At 36.2% G+C, this 19,476-nt stretch overlaps 2 protein-coding genes across 6 annotated transcripts in view; one reads left to right on the top strand and one right to left on the bottom strand.

Annotated features, from left to right (window-relative positions):
- Positions 1–16,325, top strand: part of ylpm1 (YLP motif containing 1) — a 25,858-nt gene extending 9,533 nt beyond the window's left edge. For 3 of the 4 annotated variants that reach the window (XM_071479168.1, XM_071479167.1, XM_071479166.1), the window contains 12 exons: positions 110–300; positions 545–693; positions 792–854; positions 1,059–1,178; positions 1,308–1,484; positions 1,577–1,660; positions 1,761–1,844; positions 1,932–2,006; positions 7,599–7,650; positions 8,090–8,217; positions 8,437–8,624; positions 9,200–9,522. In XM_071479168.1, the coding sequence (XP_071335269.1) occupies positions 110–300; positions 545–693; positions 792–854; positions 1,059–1,178; positions 1,308–1,484; positions 1,577–1,660; positions 1,761–1,844; positions 1,932–2,006; positions 7,599–7,650; positions 8,090–8,217; positions 8,437–8,583 (1,270 nt within the window). In that variant the 3' untranslated portion in view covers positions 8,584–8,624; positions 9,200–9,522. Of the gene's footprint in view, positions 1–109; positions 301–544; positions 694–791; positions 855–1,058; positions 1,179–1,307; positions 1,485–1,576; positions 1,661–1,760; positions 1,845–1,931; positions 2,007–7,598; positions 7,651–8,089; positions 8,218–8,436; positions 8,625–9,199; positions 9,523–15,899 lie in introns of those variants that run through there. The other variant, XM_071479169.1, reaches the window with a different exon arrangement.
- Positions 11,732–19,476, bottom strand: LOC139622072 (prospero homeobox protein 1-like). 2 transcript variants are annotated; one of them, XM_071479171.1, is made up of 5 exons: positions 19,114–19,476; positions 17,111–18,504; positions 16,607–16,708; positions 15,832–16,026; positions 11,732–11,989 (listed from the first exon to the last, which is right to left on the bottom strand). In XM_071479171.1, the coding sequence occupies exons 2-5, from the start codon at positions 18,497–18,499 to the stop codon at positions 11,822–11,824; spliced, it is 1,854 nt and encodes a 617-aa protein (XP_071335272.1). In that variant the 5' UTR covers positions 18,500–18,504; positions 19,114–19,476; the 3' UTR covers positions 11,732–11,821. The 2 variants fall into 2 exon arrangements, with proteins under 2 accessions (XP_071335272.1, XP_071335271.1); XM_071479170.1 differs by lacking the exon at positions 19,114–19,476 and having other exon boundaries at positions 17,111–19,075.

Below are 19,476 nucleotides of genomic sequence, written 5' to 3'. Positions count from 1 at the left end.
ACTATATCACATTGTGTGATACATTGTGATTAGTCATCAGTGTGTGCCAGTTTCAAACAAGAAATTCTGTTGAGGAAATGAAACCTAATAACACTCCTCCTCTGTGTAGATCTCCACTGGCACCTCCTCTACGCTCAGGATACAGGGAGAGAGAGTGGGATCTTCGAGAGAGGGACCGTAGTGGCAGTCGTGATCGAGATGAACACTATGGACGGCCTAGCTATGATAGACCTCCATATGAGCGCACTGGACTTGACCGCAGTGGGCCTGAGCGTTATGGCCATAGCTCCTCACCTTACGGTATGTTCAGTTCCAGGTCTGTTAGCAGACGTGCACTCACACACAGGTAGAATTACATACATTTGGTTGAATTTCATTGAAATTTTTTCCCTTAAGTCACAAGTTTTTTTCAAAGTGACTAAAATGAGGTTTCTGCTTGATAAAGGAAATGTGTAGAAACAATTTATAACCATTGAAGTACATTTAAAATTGAAAAGATAATGCAATTTAGAGAAAAACTTGAACAGCAAATAATATCATACAGTGGACAGAAGAAGTTATCCAGATGACCGAGGGCCTCCCACTGCACCACCGCCTCCACCTCAGCCACCTCCACGAGTTGAGAAGAAGCCAGAAATCAAGAATATTGACGATATTCTCAAACCACCTGGCAGATCGTCTCGGCCTGAAAGGGTACATATTACTGCTTCAGTGTTTCTTGATGTGTCTACATCATATTATTAGTTTACAAAATATTCAGGAGTTCTCATTCAAGCTATTTATTTTAACAGATTGTCATCATAATGAGAGGGCTTCCAGGAAGCGGAAAAAGCCATGTTGCAAAGCTCATACGGGTGAGTGGAGTTATACCAGCAAAACACAGTGTAATATAACTCAATTTAAAGCTCACATTACTACAACAACAAGAACAATGCACATAGAAGCTGTTAATGTGTCCCCCAAGAATATTTTTTGACCTAAGAAATGGTATCATCTTTTGTAACAACGAGAATAGAAATATGAAAACATAACTTTTCAATCTTGTTAATGATATCAAGGACAAGGAAGTCGATTGTGGCGGTGCCCCACCAAGAGTTCTTGTTTTGGACGACTATTTCATGACGGAGGTTGAGAAAGTTCAGAAAGACCCAGATACAGGCAGGAGGGTCAAAACTAAGGTGAGTGATATACAACAATAACAAAAATGGTACTTAAGTATTCAGTTGGATGAAAAATGAAAAATAAAATGTATTACAGTTAATATTGTAAACATTATAAACAGTGTAACTCAAAAATCTGTTTTGCAGGTTCTTGAATATGAGTACGAGCCAGAGATGGAGGATACCTACCGAAGCAGCATGCTTAAAACATTTAAGAAAACTCTGGATGACGGCTTTTTCCCCTTCATCATTTTAGACACGATTAATGACAGGGTTAAACATTTTGATCAGTTCTGGAGCGCAGCCAAAACGAAAGGATTTGAGGTTAGTTGTTTATGAATCAGAAAAAATGTTGTTCCAGTCTGCCATGTACTTAAGAGGTGGTGTTTTTTTCTTTTTCTTTTTGTAATTTCAAGGTGTATCTGGCTGAAATCACTGCAGACACTCAGACTTGTGCAAAGAGAAATGTCCATGGGCGAACACTTAAGGATATAATGAAGGTCTGTAAGATCATTTGTCTCTCACAAAATTAATTATGAATGTCCACTGAGGCTCATAAACATAAAGCAAACACTTCTTAACGAAGCATTTTGTACACAGATGTCCAACAACTGGGAGCCTTCACCACGCCATATGGTGCGCTTAGATGTCCGGTCCCTGCTTCAAGATGCTGCTATAGAGGAGGTGAGGTCTTCAAGTCTTGACAGTTTTCAAAATATTATTGTTGTCTATCATAAACTGAGCTAAACAAACATGTGGTTGTGTTATTAGGTTGAAATGGAAGACTTCAATCCTGATGACGAGCCCAAGGAACCCAAGAGAGAGGAGGAAGAAGAGGGTGATCTGGTAGGACCTGAAATACTTACATTTATAGCCACATAGTTGTCAGAATCATTTCCACTTATTTGTATTCCCATCTATCACATTTTTAAAGTTAATATTAGCTATTAGTCTGTTAATATTATTATTGTTTTATTTTACACCAGTGAAAGAGACAAAATAGGTTAAATTCATGGAAAGCTGTAGGTTAATTTGTTATAGTTTATTTTATTTGTTTATTAAGAGGTATATTTATGTAGTAATTATCAGGTTTACAAAGAAGAGCAGAGGTGGAAAAAATAGATGGGAGCAAGATGGAGACAGTCAAAATACTGTAATGAATCAGCCCAAAAATAAAACTACAGCTGAGAAATTTTTTTTAAAACTCACAGGGTTGCTGTAGAGCAACCATCAGGAAAAGGTTTCGTAAGCGTTAGTCTGCATCATTTTTTAAGTATTTTACTCACTTTTCTTTCATTGTAAGGCATTTTTTTTCAAAAGAAAGAAACTAAAACAAAATAAAAGCTTTAAACAAAATATCACAATTCAAAAAACGAGAGAAAATGTTGAAAATGTGTATTTCTGTTTTAAAATTTTTTTGTTTAATGTTTTTAAACATTGTTGTGCGTAATTAACTGCTCATTAATTTCATTACAAAATCATAACTAAATGTCATATTTCAAAAGCAATGAATGAATGACATTCCTCTGCCAAATGAATTTCACAAAGATGAGATGATGATTTAACTTAGAAGTTATGTTTCTAACATAATTTCTTATCTAGCTCTTAAGACGTTTTACAACTATTCTAATTAAATTTCAACAAACTGTAGAAAAGTTTAAAAAAATTTACCAAGCCATAATGTTGTTGATACAATCAGGGTGATGGACCTGTAATGTCCATCATGTTTCAGTGTACGTTGTGTCTACAGTTGGATGAAACCTTTAAAGCTGCAGCACCTGCGAAGTTTCGAAACTTAAATATATCCTCTGGTACAACCTTCGAGGGGATTGTCCCCATATGGAGTTACAAAGCTGGGCCAAATGTCATGAATTTGTGATCATGACATGTCATTTTAGTAAAAAACAGGATAACAGTGAAACAGAACAAAAGCCTTGTGTGCAAAGTCACCTAATACTCAAACAACAAATCTGCTAAACCTTAAACCTGAAAATGAATGGTCATATTTTTGTTTTTTTGTGTTCTAATAAATGTGTCAAACAGACAAACCAGGTTTTTCTATCCCAAGGTTCTTGAAGCTGTCACTGATAAAAGTGACTCTTGATATACTAGTTTAATTTTCTTCAAATGTAAGTGCAAATTAAAAGCATTAATAGTGGGAGTGGATTTCCCACATGACAGTACTGCTTGCCTACGTCACAATTAAAGTTGACAATGTTTCATCTAAAAACACTAAAGCTTTGAACTGCTAAAAACAAAAAAGTTTTCCATCTAATATTTTTGCTGTTTTAACAACCAATCACATATGACACTATTTATACATCTTCCAAAAACCACAACCAAAAATACTATTGCTAGCTCTGAGTGAGCTGCAAGTACAAAAACATTTTTGTACAGCCTGTGTTCCTCATTCCAAACAAAAAAAAAAAAATTAATCTTGCACATGCTTTTGCTCTTTATACTTTACATCAGTGCTTGTCAGACCTTCATCCCATAAAGTTTTCAGCAGTGCCTTGTAGCACCATACATCTGTTAATATGATACAGTACTAGCATTATAAATGAAAATGCTGTTGTAACATGAGACATTTCTTAGCAGACCATTATTGCTTTAAAATCAGCAACATGAACTCTGCGCTGACTGCATTTTTATGTCTTTTGTGTTCATTACATGCCTTAGCCAAAAAACCATGTCCAATTTCTTTGAACATGACCACATTCATAAGTTGACTTTTACATGATTGAAATGTGTGTAAACAAAATTCATTATTTTCTTCAATTTGTGGCAACCCTAAAGGGTAGAGCACACACAATTAACACTCCAGCAGGTACATAAGGTTTAAAATTTCCCATGTAATAAAGATTTAGGCCATGAAAAATAGACCATTTATTGTCGGTTATTCATTGAATATTGTTTGATGGTGCAGTAATTCCACCCCCGAGTCACTGATTCAGGATGTTCCTTCATATATCTTATTAAAGGATGAAAATATGCTTTGCACAGAATTCAAAATAGTGACTCAAATGCTTCTACATGTGTGCATATAACTCACTATTACCTGAGACAACCACGAAAAATATATATATAGTTTTCTAGGCCCTATGAATAAAAACACAAATAAATTGCACGTGACTTTCAGAGTTATGCTGTTACAAAATACTTCCAAAAACATAATGAGAATCTCTAGCACCTCCAGTGTTTGAATCCCAAATAGGAACACAGTCATCACCAGTAAACTTGAGAAGCATGTGGAGGCCTAATGGTCTGTTGTCAAGCGTTAAGAGAAAGTTGACAAATATTCTGTAAACTTGTTAGTTTGTTGTTTCCAATTGTGCTCATCACTTAACACCTCAAAAATAGCTTTCTTCAAGCCAAATGTATTCGAAATGTTACACTTTGGCAGATAATATTTCCATCACTATAAAAAAAGTTTTACTTCCTTTTGTTGTAAATCTTTCCTGACATCTTTTGGATAAAATCAAGAAACTTTTACAACAAATGAAATGGACCGACATCAGACATGGGCATGATTTCTCAGAAATAATCTTGCATCCAAATGTAAGATGTAATCTTAGCCTCAGCATCAACCTCTGATGATGGGTGAGGTGGGCGAGGGAATGAAGACAGGCACATTTTCAGCTTCATTAAAAGATATATGTTTCACTATATGTGTTTATATCATGTTTTCCTTCTACTAGGGAGTTTGAGGGCTATAAAACAAAATAACTGATACTTTTCCATGTGCAAATACAAAATAAATGTTCCTTATATTGATTCTTCAGATGAGCAAAGTAGAATCATATAAAGACAAGTTCATCTCAGTCTCAACAAGAAAATACAGACTACACTTTTTTTAACCTTTTTTTTTTTGTTTTACCTTTATCTCTACACCAACTCTAGGGGCCACAGACATGAACACATACAGTGGGTGCATCTGCGCCCTTTGGTGTGTTGATGCAGGGCACCCTAACATACGTGCATGTTAGGGTGCCCTGTACATGACAAAACAACACAACTAGCGTGTTTAAGCCACTGTTTTCTGGCTGTAAGCCAACTGACATTAACTCAAAAATCCTTCATACTTTCAGAAATGTGTTTAGTTGATCATTAATCAGATAAGATTAATTTATTAACACAATTGTTAAGATATTTTTCTTGAAACAGAGGGTTTAATGGAGCTACGCCATCTTACTCTGCTGTAGCACCATCATTCCTTCTTATGTCTAATGTTAACACACAGCATATTAGGTATTTTGATTAACCTCACGCCGCATTACAGTTGAACGCGGTCAGATGTTATCTGTTGTACTTGTGACCACAGCATGGTCATGTAGTGTTGCACAGCAGCATATTGTGAAGTGCTTTACTGCACAGGGTGTGGACCGAGCATGCAGCAGCACGTATCCACCCTGAATGTAGTTATTATTTTTTTTGTGTATTTTTCCGTGAAAGTCTACAGTGACAAACTTTGTGTTCTGTGTATTATTATGTGCCTTAAAATATAATAATTTCTAATAATAGAAATAGCAACTTGCTCCTACACACAAAGCATCCACCTTCACAAGTGTTTTCGCTTACTGCACCTGATTAGACTGTTTGTCAGGAGTGAGTGGGCGTGTACAGACTGCGCTTGATTGACATCTCTGTGACAGCCTTAGCACAGGTCAAACCAGGAACAGTAACTGAAAACACCTGTGTGGGTGTACAGGGTTTTATGGTTTTGCAAAAAAAATTTAAATGGTTAAAAAAACATTTTGATGGATGTGGATTACATTACATGATTACAAACTAAAAGTTTTTGATAAAAAAAAAACAAACCAAAATGATAAACTAAACAGCACAGTAACAAAAGTTTTTTGTCAGTCACTTTATGGCGTTTGATTTGTTTGAAAAGTGCTATATAAATAAAGTGTGATTGATTGATTGATTGAAAAGTTACACATAAAAATGACCCAAAAAAAGCAAAAATATATTATATACATATATAAATATATATGTGTGACATCCAACTTGGCAGTCAGATTTTATTTAATTCATTAGCCAGCACCCACCTGGTACTCTGTGGTCCCTTCCCTCTAAAAACGTCTTTGCTCCAGTTGCTTGATTTGATTGTTCGCTATTTGTCATAAACATGGATTTTTTTCATTTTAAATAGTGGGCTAAAATTTATTCCAGAGCTGCTGCCAAAGCTACAGCACCTCATGTTTAAAAGAAGCAGCAGACCATTCAAAGCAGGGACCATGCCTGTTCACCTCTTCTGTGAAAGAAATTTTGAATACCAGTTTATTTTCTGAGATGGGCCAGGGGTCAGGTTTACACCACAAACACTTAACAAATAATCAAGAGTTTAGAAGAAAAAAATCATGTATATAGAGACAAAAAATGTGTCAATAAAAACATCAAAACAAATTAGAACAAAATGAGATAAATGTGTAATTTCTTTTTTTTTTAACCTAAAATAAACACCAAACATGTTAAACCACAACAGAAATGGGCTCCAGATGCTACTTCAATCAGCTTGAGTTATTTTGTTTTCTGTAACTGCCAGTCACTGACATGAGCGCTGATCATAAGTTTGACTCGTGTGTTGCTTTTGCATCACGCAGCTATCAGAGATAACTCCAAGACCAAGAAACTATCCTGATCTTATCTGAATATGTTGTAAGCTCCTAAAAAGCAGGTCCGAGTAATTTTATTAAAAAAAAATAAAGTAGTGTGTCCTTAACTGGCTGGTGCTGATAGTGGACTGTCAGCAATTTGCTGTTAGCTAGCCAGTCAAACTGCATCAGTGGCAGCTTGACAGCTGAGGAGTGGTTAGAAAAAAGAAATGCTATTACACAAAAGCACATTCTGCACTTTTTATCTATGAATCTTGTCTTGTTTATCGGTGTAAATGATTGAGCAGCAGTACTGCAGACTCAGACTCACAGGAATTTGTTCTTGGTAATGCTAGTTGGGGAAAAAAAAAAATTGGGGGGGGGATTAATGTCAAATGTATTAATCACATGCTCATTAGCACAGGCAAACTACATGATTGAATATTAAACAAGAGTCTTGCTTTCTTCTGACTTGACAGCAGATTTGCTTGACAGTTTGTTTGTTTGTTTTTTTTAATTCGTGTTCTCCTGAGCACAGCACAGCCGTTGTCCATTCTTATGTTCATTGTGCATGTGGCCGAGAAAGGCTTAGTCTGAACACATTAGTTTCTCTCAAATTGCAAGATCAAAATGTTTGTATGCCAATGTTACTTTATGTGTCTTAACTAGACAGTTTTGCATGCAGACTCACCTTTCATTTGTATTTGTCTTTTTTTTTTTACCTCTGATAAACGGTCTCCTCTCTTTTCAGCCAACCCCCTTTTCCCTGCTGTTTCTCTCCTCCTCTTTCCCTGTCTCACCGAGATATTTAACCATTGCAGTGTTTCTTTATATAATATAGGGCTACATTCCCAAAAGCAAATGGGAGATGGACACATCTGAGGCAAAACTTGGTGGGTATTTCAATTTCTTAGTCTTTATTTTCTAACTGATAACTCAGTCTTTTATCTCTGTAATACATTACACACTGCATTTAAAGCCTCAAAATACTGGTGTGATTTCTGATGTTTTATATTTGTATCTGTAACCTAATTATGTTAAAACAAGCGAAGCTGTTCATGTTGTGATGTTTGTTTTTAACTTTTAAGAAAACATAATAATTATAATTTCTAAAGTAAATGTGGAGAGAAACTGAATAAGAAACACTCTCTTCGCTATGTAGTATGGTTGTACTTGGGCTGTTGCCAGATGTTTTCATGTGACTGAATAACTGCTAAAACTGTTAATGCCAATTGGCTGAATTTGGCTTTTCATGGATTTTTGAATGTTAAGATGATGAGGCTTTTGTACAAGGGCTTGGATGACCTGAACAGTAATCTTCCATTTATACAGACAAGTTGGACGGTCTTGGGAGCAGTGGGAAGCGGAAACGTGAAGGCGAACAAACGGCAGGCCTGGAGGACTACCTTCAGCTGCCAGACGATTATGCTACACGCATGTCCGAACCAGGAAAGAAACGGGTAATTTGACAATGCTGCGCAACAAAGATGTTACTCTGGTCATCTTGAAGTGTGATGTTGTGCAAATGTTTTATATGAAAATTCAAGTACTTCGGGGTTGTTTTTGGTTTTTGGCACTATTTTACTATACTAGAATAATGTAACTGATTAATCTGAAATTATGCTAATTTATCCATTTTCTGTTCGTAATACCACACCCTGGCTGTTCTCCTGTTTAAGGTTCGATGGGCTGATCTTGAAGAGCAGAAGGACGCAGATCGAAAGCGCGCTATTGGCTTTGTGGTGGGTCAAACGGACTGGGAAAGAATAACGGATGAGAGCGGTCAGCTGGCACAAAGAGCTCTCAACCGTACCAAGTATTTCTAAGAAGATAATATTATCCCCCTTTTTTTTTCCTTCTTTGAAAGGTAGGTTTGTTGCTTTTCTTTAAAATGTTAGCACGGCTGTTAGAGCTTCATAACCATAGTATTGTATCCCAATTCTACAATTTAAAATATTTTCATAGTAGCACACTTTTAATGACTTGATGAGGACATGTTTGAGACCTTTTCTTATTACATGCCCTCTATTGAAAATATGTCATCAATAGATTCTTAAATCCAGATCCATATGATAAAACGTTTTGCATTTTTTAATTCCCTCTTATCTCACCATTGTTCAGCCAGCCATTTCCTCGAAAAGACTTGTCTTACATTTCCAAGCTTACGCACAGTAAATGGTAAATAAAATGCTATGAATTATTCCAAAGTAACTTATGAACGGGAGCATATATTTTACTGATTAAGAACTACACTTGAAGGCATAATTCTATAATGATGCAAACAGAGTTGTAACATGCTGACAAGTGACGGATAATAGAATATGTCTGCATTTGAAAAGTGTCTTTGATTATCACATAAAGCTGATTAATTTTAATTGTATTGATACCTCACACAAATCTGTCTTTGGCCAAATTATCAGTGATTTCTTTTTCTTTCTACAGGTGTCCAGAATGTGAAAGAACTGAAGCTGACTCGTGATGAAACATGAGACTCTTCAAGGTGATAATCACCAATAGATATCAAATTTTTAGTTGTACATTGCTAAGGATACAGTATAGTTTTTCCCGTTATTTTGAAACACCACTCTGGCTATTCACAATTTAAATTGTAGTTTATGATTCTGTGCTACTTCTGGTCACGCATCCTGTATTCAGTCATGTTTCTTGCTGTTTTATACTCTTCATGCTTTATGTACTGTATTCCTGTAGCACTGTTTCTTGGTCCATGCATACTTGAAAAAGGCCAATAAAAGTTTACAAAACCACCAACTTGAGGAGTCTTACTGGAGGTTGTCAACTGCGCCCTAAAAGGGTTTGTTCGCTTAACAGTGGAAGCAGAATGTGCCAGAAATGACAGTGCAGGGAGAATAAAAGGCAGCATGCACAGGGTTTTTATGTGCTTTTAAAAACTCCAGTCACGTTTACGTCGGCTTGGACAAGTCATACAACAGTTTCTTACAAGGCATATTTCAGTATGAGATTCAATATGCTAATTTATCTCATACCTTCCCAGTTTTACACCTCTGTGGTTTGCATCGTAGTCCCATGAAGGTGGTGTTTTTGCCATTTTCTCTGTGTCTCAACATTTGAAATTTAATATAAATTTCAGTTTAAAACAAACAACACTGAGATGAAATTGCAGTTAAAAACTCAGTTCCAATTTGAAGTTCCTAAGAACTTAGACTAGTTTACTTTTTATAACAAGTATGTGCTTGTTGCAGTATTTTCTTTTTGTCTCGGCTTGTTGCTTGAATGGGGTTGTAGGTGTCAGTGGATGGGGTGTAATTGTGGAAGCGCCTCATTCTTGTGTACAATATGTACTTATAATATTGAATCATATTAAATACCAGAGAGGTCCAGATGCTAAACAGTCCCAGGGTGCATGGACATCTTGCAAGGCTCCTGTGGTTGCCAGTTTGAAAGACACCAAATGTGCCATGGTAAATCACAGATAAATAAACAGGAACACCGGGAACATTGGGCATCAATTAGTCAATACCTGGTTTCTTCAGTGACAAGGCAGAGCACACAGTGGTTTTTCATTACAATAATATTATGTTTATTTTTATGACGGAATATTTCATTTTAATTCCATTTTTAAATCTTACCTTTCCTTTAACACACTTACATTCAACATTTAAATATAAACATGATACATGTATCATATTCAGCTGATTGTAATTAACCATCATATTAATGTAAGTAAGACAGTACAATGCAAAAGAAGTGCTTTTGGTTTAGTTTACAGGCATATATATGCATACATATAAAATGTGGGCAAAATGCAATATCTACATCGCAAAAGCGGCAAAATTTTTTGATAAAGGTAAAATGTGTGATGTGTCACAACATGCCATAAATGAAGCATTGTGGTGCTACAGAGATGCCTTAGCCTATAAATCATATTCTCCAGACGTAAGGGAACATGCTTGTTTGGTTCAGAGCAAAAATCACATCATCATTTTTATTTTATTTTTTCTCACTGAAAATGAAATCGCTACTCATACTGCAATTGCTGTATCTTCCAAAATAAGATTTTTTTTATTATTTTTAATTTTTTGCATGTCTTTCAGCCCTACTTCTTAGAGTGATACATTTTAAGTATACAGTGTCACATTTAATGTGTTAGTTTGCCACATCACAGAAGCATACTCATAGATATATTGGGTTCTCTTGTTGCAGTTGAGTTGCACCTACATTGCATATAAGTGTTACAACGAATCAAATTCAGTCGGACTGTGTGTGATTATCACGGTTAATATATGGCAACATATGCAGGTGTATGCAAATTTTACATCTACAAACTTTGCACTTGAGAACCAGAGAATCCAGCATTTTCGCACGAGAAATTTTCATTTGGAGTATCAACACCAAGACCCAGCGAGGATCAGTTACAAGTGAAAACACAGTGCTGCTGATGAAGACATGTTTGAATTGCCTGTTGACAACCAACTACATGCACTATGCTTTGGAAAGTGGACGAATGGATCTATATTGTAAGTATAGAAGAGAGAAAGAAACACTTGTAGTTTTAGAATTACCAAGGGGAGGGTGAGACATGATTTACTGATTCATTCATCTTAGAATTCATGTAATTTTTGTATTATATACCCTGTACATACCTACAGAATGACAATAATGAGCTCTGCTGAATATTAAACATTTTTTCTGGTGTGGTGTGGACCTTATTTTGTGCTTATTAAAGAAAAATGCACCTCAGAAAACAAAATACGTTCTCTGTTTCACTTTGTGACAAAACTGTTTACACAATTGCGAAAAATATGTATTCTTGCTATAGAATATGGCTGATATAGCAAAATACATATGTCAAATTACCCCATGGTGCAGCAATAACATCAGGCGATGCCTGTGATGAACACAGATATAATAAATTACAAACACAGCCATCAGTCTGCCACATGAATGGGGACTGGCCTGTACTTTCACTTACCAGAGAACCTGTCTGATTTACAATACAGTGATATTGTAAATATTGTTGCTCATCAAAGCAAGAGTCGCATTGTGACGGTGGCCTCTGTGATGCAGATGTCTTCTGGTTGGCTTTTATACAGAATGATGACTTTTGAATTCAGCTGGTATGTCACTGTCCAGTTTACAGATCACCTTGTAGATTGCTTTCTTCCAGGATGGATCACGATCTTTGCCCATTGAAATGGCAATGTAAAATTCTCTCAGCGTAATCTCTGCAACCTCAAGGAATCTGTCAGGAACCTGTGAATCCACAGGATAAGATTTAAAAAAACAAAACAAAACATAAAACCTTACATACATAATGTCCATACTCATCGTGTGTGTCTTCAACAAGGCAGGTATTGTAGATTTGCACGATTTTTGAGATAATAAAACTCAGGCCTGGCAAATCCAGGTAAGTAACAAGTCAAATAGACCATGACCAATTGAAAAAATTATTAAACCAGTTGAAATGACCAATGCACGCACATCTGAATAGAACCCACTCTGCTTTTATTACCTTTTCATCAGAACCTACAGCCTGACTTCTGTGGAATTTAGTACAGATATTCATTGTCCTCAGAGGATGATTTGTAATGATTTCAGTGACTGCGTGACCAGGGATGGGACTCGAGAACTGGTTCCAAATTGTCCAAAGCAACAGAATCGTATACCTCAGAGCTCATGAATTCCTTTTATTGATGGTGGCATGTTTTCCCGTTTTTCAGTTGGGAAAATTGATCAGGATTTACTTTGTTACATTTGTGATCCCCAGAGGACAAACCCTCTCTGTTTTGAATGGTCCATGTGCTTTGGTCTAAAATACATTCAAATATAGTTTGTCTTTTTTTTCTCTCATTGCAGGACAAACAAACTTTTTTTTTTCTTCTTCTTTTTTTGAGTTTAATAAAAATAATATCAGATTTTTTTACCTTGTTCCTCAGGCTGCTCAAAGTCAAGTCACTTTTCAATTCAGTTGCATTTATGACATGTTAATAACATAAATATCATCAAAGAGGACTCTGGAGGCTTAATTCTCACCAGATTTTTTTTTAAAGGTAACCGGTAACAGTTAACCTTATTCTCACTATACCAGTGTAACATATAAGATCGGGTTGCCTCGATGGGTATGTAATGAATATTTATTTACTTATTATGAGCTTTATGTGGGTATGTTGCTGCTTTTATTTCCAGTACAGCCATGGATAAATATAATAAACGGTGCAAATATAAAATGGCAATATGTCATGCATTAAAAAAAAAAACAGACTTCAGGTCCTTCTCTGAAATGAAAGCCACACATATTTGTCTGCAGCATTTACTATTTAAGTTGTGCAAGGGGAAACCGATTTGAAACAAAGAGGGTGGTCTGTTTTCATTCCATCTGACATGCATGTTTGATTTCAGCTCCAGCTTCCATATAAACACACCGTCACTGCTGGGTGTGTTCGTAAGTGTAATCTGTCTGACTTGACTTAAAACAGGGATGTAAGCAGTGCAGAGGTGACTCTCACAAAACACACAAAACAGGACATTTGACAGGACATTGATGGTGATTTTTCCTGAGTAAAAAATGGAACATCAGCTGAAGTAAAATTTAAAAAAAAATTTTTTTAAATCGTGTTTACTCAGTGCAGTTACCCAGCTGTCATCATTAACTGTGTTTCATGAGAAGAAACTCTCCTCATATTGTGCTTTAAAAAAAATCTCAACTCCTGACTTTGGCACACTCACAGCATTTCACCCCTTTCCTCTCTCTGCCCTTTGTAACTGCTGCTCTGCTGTTTTTGCCTCTGATCTTTTGAAGCAGTGATAAAAGTTTTTCTCAGGTGAGGTTTTAACAGCTAACTTTAAGTTTCGGAGTGTTGCTTTTAAATGTTTTATCGATCATCTTGATAGATCAAGGTTTTCTTCTCAGGAATCCTTGAAGTCTCACGCTGAGCCAAATCACATATTGAATCCAAAATGTTTTTACAAGGTATCTGAAGGTCTTGAAAAGTCTTGAAATGCATTGAATTCAGTTTCATCTGGAAAAAATTTTAAAGAAATGAACAGCAATAAATGTGAGATTGTTGTCACAGTGGACTGTTTGAGGAGGCTGTTCTGTCCGTCTTTGCAGAGCCAGGAAGCTCAGCAACTCAAAATTGACAGTTGATAATTTAAATAAAAACGTATTAATTCATAATTTCTTACTGGTTAAATCATCCATCCATTTTTATTTGCTTATCCAGGTCCGACTTAACACACAATCAATTAATTGTATCATTATGCGTTACTACTATATACTGCAGGGAAGTATTTGGGGGAAAGAAATTGCATCCATGTTGTCCCTGCTACTTTTCTATTATACTTTCATACATTTCAGGTATTAAATTGCATTATATGTGCTATGTCTTTATTTTTAAATTTAATCTGGTGAACCTTTCAGAACCTAGTTTACCCTGTAAACACTCAGTTAAAAATGAATCCTTCCTAAATGTGCAGAAAGGTTTTGTCATATTTCACATAAAAAAAAATAAAAATAAAAAAAAAACGAGGGAAAAGATGCAGATGTAATAAAGTTCTCAGGAATTTTTAAAACTGATTTACCGTGCTGCAGGGTCACTTATGAGGCAACTTTTGAAATCGCGTCATCACTGATTAGAATGTGCATTGTTTTTAATTCATATAATTTCAAAAGTAATAAATTGCCACAGGGACACTCCAACACTTTTACTGTTAATCTCAAACAGTGGAAATGGTAGAAACTGCTATTTATCCTTATTCATTAATTAATGAATCAGCTCAGTTCATGACAGTCTATGCCAGTGTCAACCACAACTGAACAGTGTATGTATCATAAAAATAGACTTTATGGCAGAACAGTTGTATTAGGTTGAATTAGACTGCACAGGTGTACTTCATTAAGTGTACACTGAGTATGTGTCACTATGTTAAATATGTGGCTAAATATTATTTAACTTCATTAAAATTTACAATTTACAGAGAAAATGCTGATCACACTGACAATCATTTAATTACAGCATTTATCCATGTATCTGTTCTTCATTGTTAATGCTACTCTGTACAGCCTTTTGATAAATAAAGTCAGGAGGGGTTATTTTCTATTTGGTGTTCACTAATGTAGTTGAGACTTATTAACTTAGATTTATGAAGTTCGGATTAAAAAAAAAAACTCAACTTGAGAAGTTTTTTTTTTCTCATAATGTTGTTAGAAAATGAATAAAACGTGAAGCATCCTAATCCTAAGGATGTGACCCCTGCTCTTAGTTTATTCTCTTCTGTCTGCTTATTTAATTACCTATTTACTGAAGCAGAATATCCCAAACTAAATGTGTATGAGCCACTTTTCAGACTTTTGTTTCTTGATAGTTTGAGTATCTGTGTGTTTGGTACATTTAGTTTATAGTAGACATGTCATTACATAATATGATTAGATTCACCCTTTGGAAAAGTTTAATAATTGAAATGGATACATTTCAAATTTGACCCACCTATCACAAATTAATATCCGTGGTTTATGCATAATCTTGGAATTAACTGTACACGTTAATACATCTAATGTAGCCAATCATGCCTTTAAATACTGTTTTTAGTTTGCTTGTTTTTCCTTTTTGTTTACCTTTGCACCTACAAAAAATAACACTTATATAATAAATAAATATTATTAAAGCAGTGCACTATCTCATGCATGTATTATTCAGTAGAACCTACAAAATATTAAATTAATATTATAAAGTGACCCCCTATTGATTCCTTTTAAAATCTATATCAGCTACAAATGAGGAGATGCAATGAAGTGGACAGATTTAAGTTTGAGACTTCTGAGAAATATAAAATATAAACCGCAACAGAAATAAACAAGTAAATTGTGTTTGACGGCACATAATAAAAAATTAAACAATAAAATAATCTCACTGAATGCTTCTACAGTGAAATAATAATAATAATAAAAATCAAATAACTGAGTAATTTGTGATGAACTGAGTTTAGGATCCCTGCTCTTCACAAAAATGACTGTAGCTCATCTTTAGGATGATGATATGAGAACTTGGTACATACAGCACAATAACATTCCCTGTTTAGTTTCAGGTGTACCTCACCTGGAAGTCGTTGGCTTTGTTGTAGTGCATGTTAAGAGCTCTGAAAAGTTCTGATTCTCTCCCCACAGTCAGACCCCTCACGTCGGCCACTCCTTCTATGAGGGCATGGCGGGCAAACTTTTCCATCTGGATGTAGTAAAACTCCCTGAAGTTACTGAACCACTTGATGAGCTGAGAGGTGATGCACCGCGTGAACTGAGGACAAAAAAACAGGTAAGTCAGCTGATGAAATACGAAGATTATTAAAATCACATTACTGGTTTTTGTAATTTCTTATACTGTAATTACTGTAATTAGGTCTTTGTGTGGGGGAAGCTGCTGCTAAACATGGTTATGTGGTGTACATTTCAAGATATAAAGCTAATAAAATATGAATGAACTGTGTTTTACCATGTAGTGTTTCCATTTTTACGCATTTTGTGTAGAAATTCAATAGTGATGTAATATTTTGAATTGCTTTATTGTAGCGGTGTTGACAAATAAAATACAAAATCTATGATTGCTTGATTGTTTTCATTCTGTAGTGACAGATGCATTCTGAAAGCATGAAACCATAGACGTTTTCAAACTTTTTTTTTAATTAATGGTTAAGATTTCAATTAATGGAAGATTTTTTTTTTTTTAGAAATATAACCATGCCAGCTAAATTGCAAAATCCATCAACTTTCCCAAGTTTCTGATGAATGCTATGAATATGTATTTTTAAGTCATGTTTTGTGAATTGAATCTATTGAATGACATTATTAAATGTGTGGAATTGCAAGTATTTTCTCACCTGCACGTCGTGGAAACACATCTTCAGCACCACTGAGCTCGGGTAGCGAGTGTAGAAGAACATCAGCTTTGCTTTCTTCAGGTGGTTTGTGGTCAGACCCTCCTAAAACGCACCAGTGTTAAGGATGAAATACACACACGTCCAACATAACTAAACGGTCCGACTTTCCTTTGTTAATGAGCCTGCAACATTTTCTCTCCAAGATATCATTACAACTCAGGACAAAAAATGCCATTTTCTTCACAGTCTAGAAGATCAAAGGGAAAACTCATTGGATTCTCTAAGGTGCGAAGTTGCTGTCTTCTTTAAAAAGAGGTCAAATTGGTGTTGATGAACAGACTCATTTTAAAGCACATCCCTGAGGTGATGACAAGGTTTGTGACAGTGGGTTGTTATTTGAACCTCAAATAGGCAGAATAAGAAATATTACTTGTATCTAAAGGCAGCTGCTTCAGAGGACAGTAATATTCGGGTACACTATTATTAGAAACTTTTAAAGGATACATTCAGCATGTACAGGTTATTCTTCACCAGGCTATCAGACTCAATCTTGACATGAGGGAGGCACAGGCTTTCTAAAAGCATTGGGTCCACCGACACAGTATGAGTCTGTGGGCTTCTCACGGATCTGGAGTTGACCTTCGATCTCACTTTGACCGAATTCCAGTGTGTGTCAAACATCTCAAACTTTGCTTTGCCAACTTCAGAGCATCTGTCTTGCAAGCATGTAAGGGCATGTTGATGGGCAGGGGTATGAATCTTCTGTGTTGACTGATCGTCATGCAGAGCGGAGTCATGACTGAAGGGGACCTGAGGTTTTGGACGGTGGTGAGCTCTCGACCTGGGCTGTAGGATAAACTTGTCCAGTTGAGGTTTTTGTACAACCAGCGACAGAGCTTCAGTTTGAACATCTGGGGCTTGCACCTCTGCATTCCCACAACATGAACGTCTTAATTTGTAATCATTACACACTGATGACTGAAGAGGCATATCAGTCTCTACATTCCCCTCATTGTTTAGTGATGTCTGTAGAAGTGGCATGCTTTTGAAGACCGAGTCAACACTCCTACTGACAGCTCTGGACAGTTCATACTTCAACACATCTGCCATTAGCTTTATTCTCTCAGGTTTGGATTGGAAGTAGTTCATCAGCTTCACCTTCTTCCAACCTTGATATTTTTTACCTGAGCTGCTTTCAAACTCACTTACCGAGTCTGTAAAAGCATCCCTCGGAGATGTGTCAGGAGACTCGTTCCAGGTGGGATATTTCTCCTTACTACTGTCTGTGCTTTCACTTACTTCATCCACGTGGTTGAACTTTTCTCTGAGCTGTCGGAGGTGCTGCTGCCGACTCTCAAGCTGCTTGCTTGTTGTCTGGCTGTGACTCATGCTGCCGGATCCACTTCTTTCCATGTGCTCCTGATGTAAAGGCAGTTCTCGAACCCTTTCATTTTCCTGCACGCAGTCTGTCTCCCGGTGCTGATTTGTCGTCACATCTGTGCAGTGCATACCAGGAGAGCTGGTCATGCCTTTGATGATATTTTCTACTCTGGCACGCTTTGCTTGATGGCCACTGCCGAGGTTCCAGTCATGATGACCACAAGAACTGGATGCAGGAGATGGGTGCCTTCTTGTGGTGCTGTCTCTGGGTGGATCGAGCTCCAGATGGCTAGAACAGACCAAACCTGAACCAGCTTCATCACTGCTGTAATAATCACTCCCCGATAGCATTTTCATGTTCTCGCTGTTGTGAAAAGTCACAGAAATACCTGATGCATCTGGATTTGACAGCACAACGTCAGGTTGAAAAGAGGAGAGATGCTCCGCAGTGCAGTCGTCAAGGTAAATGCTGCTGGGAGAATACATACTTTTGCTCCAGACATTTGGATTCATGCTTCCTGGGTTTAAAAGAAGGCAACAGTGGGGGAAAAACACCATTAATGATATAATGCAGGTGATGTAAGAAATTTAAAATTACGTTGTTTCCTGGACTTCCTGGAAATGTCACACTAACAGAGATCAATTAACTTTTTTGTACAACAACCTGAATTGCTTTTCAAACAAGTATGTAAATAAATAATAAAATAAAGCATACCTATGTTCTCACTATTTATTATGAGTGTGTTCAAGTGAACTCAACATGTTTCATCTTTAAAATATTAAACATAACAATTATTGATTATTGATATTGTCCAGGAAAAAATTAAGTTTAGATGTGACTTGAGCATTTGATGTAGTGCACCTAGCAGATTTTTTGCACAGCAAACAAAGACACAATTTTCAAAGTGAAGTTGTTTTCCCCTCAGATTTTCTTTATGAGTGTTGTACTGCCTAGGAAGTTTCTCACTTGCATTATTATTTTCTAGCTATATTAAAATTTCAGATTTACTCGATTTTCGATGCAGAATTAAAGCCAAAGGTTAAAATATTCCTCGAGTGAAAATATAACGTATAACTAAGATATTAAAGTCAACAGCTACAGTTTGAGGAACTGATGGATGACCTACCTGTTGCCTGTCGGACAGGACCAGAGGAGGCTCCAGGTCTGGGACTTGCAGGAGGAGAGACGGGTCAGTTATTTGTACTGGTGCAGATCAGAGGCTCTGCAGAAACCAGGAGGTGTGGTCAAACATGCCAACCTATCCCATCCCTACCTGACACACAATAACCTCATAATGATAACATTTGAATCAACTGGGTGATAAATGAATACTGAAATTGTACATTTACATTTTCTCTTCTGTCTTTTTGCGAAGTTTATTTGAAAGAATTTTTAAAAGTATCGGTTACTCCCCCAATGCAAGCAATGGTACAGTCCTGTTATCGCGTAGTAGATTTTATTATTTTATCACGAAGAAAAATCCGTTTTA

This window comes from Trachinotus anak, unplaced genomic scaffold, assembly GCF_046630095.1.
Source record: "Trachinotus anak isolate AG129_WGS33_773 ecotype Australia unplaced genomic scaffold, CSIRO_AGI_Tana_v1 ptg000005l, whole genome shotgun sequence".
NCBI classification, from domain to species: Eukaryota; Metazoa; Chordata; class Actinopteri; order Carangiformes; family Carangidae; genus Trachinotus; species Trachinotus anak.
Note: the sequence above shows the minus strand (reverse complement) of the source record. Positions and strands in the feature narration are given on the sequence as shown.